We start from the raw sequence: 665 nt of genomic DNA, 5'->3' as shown, positions 1-665 counted from the left end.
TGTTTCCATACAATAAGGATTCTATTCTATAAAAGTAAGAAACAGAAAAAAAGAGATTCAAATATATTGATCTTTAAAGTTTATATATGATCATCGATTTGATATAGTCATAAATCTAAACTGTTTCTTAAACTTCAGTGAGCTACCATCTGAAACCCTTTTTTATATGGTCTGGAAACAGTTCTGTGTCTACCTCCCAAGATGGTCCGTGGTCCAGCGTGATGTTAATCACAGGGTTTAAACTGGAACTAAGATTTACTTGGATTTGGGATTTGAATCTGTTTCAACCAGCATTGAAGTTTAAGTTAAGCATCGACTTTTCAACATAATTTCAGTGAAAAATCTACTTTGCATTGCTCTAATTGACAGTAACAGGAGCTCAAAGAAGATGGGTGAAGACGAATAAAATGTAACCACCGTAGTATTCCTTGAGCTGGTACCTCAGTGAGCAGCCTGACATTGATGCTGGCAGCACGGACACTAGGACCTGGGAAGCACTGAGTGATCAACAGGCGCTAGGACCCAGCGGAAGATGGGCAACACCGGAAGTGACGCATGTCAGCGTGCAACCGGAAGTGGGGAGAGCTGGAAATTTTGGAGCGGTAAGGATAGCAACTGAGGGTCAGTGGGGGAGGGGGTCATGAGGGGAACTGGAAGGGGGGGTC

General features: G+C 42.6%; 1 protein-coding gene across 1 annotated transcript in view; it reads left to right on the top strand.

The window, feature by feature from the left end:
* Window positions 1–456: 456 nt before the first annotated feature.
* The window catches only part of sike1 (suppressor of IKBKE 1), a 39,672-nt gene continuing 39,463 nt past the window's right edge, over window positions 457–665 (top strand). Inside the window, exon 1 of the mRNA XM_043717026.1 lies at window positions 457–602. Coding sequence (XP_043572961.1) covers window positions 533–602 — 70 coding nt within the window. The 5' untranslated portion in view covers window positions 457–532. The remainder of the gene's footprint in view (window positions 603–665) is intronic.

This window comes from Chiloscyllium plagiosum, chromosome 26 (assembly GCF_004010195.1).
Source record: "Chiloscyllium plagiosum isolate BGI_BamShark_2017 chromosome 26, ASM401019v2, whole genome shotgun sequence".
Lineage (NCBI taxonomy): Eukaryota > Metazoa > Chordata > Chondrichthyes > Orectolobiformes > Hemiscylliidae > Chiloscyllium > Chiloscyllium plagiosum.
This window is presented reverse-complemented; position numbering and strand designations above follow the sequence as displayed.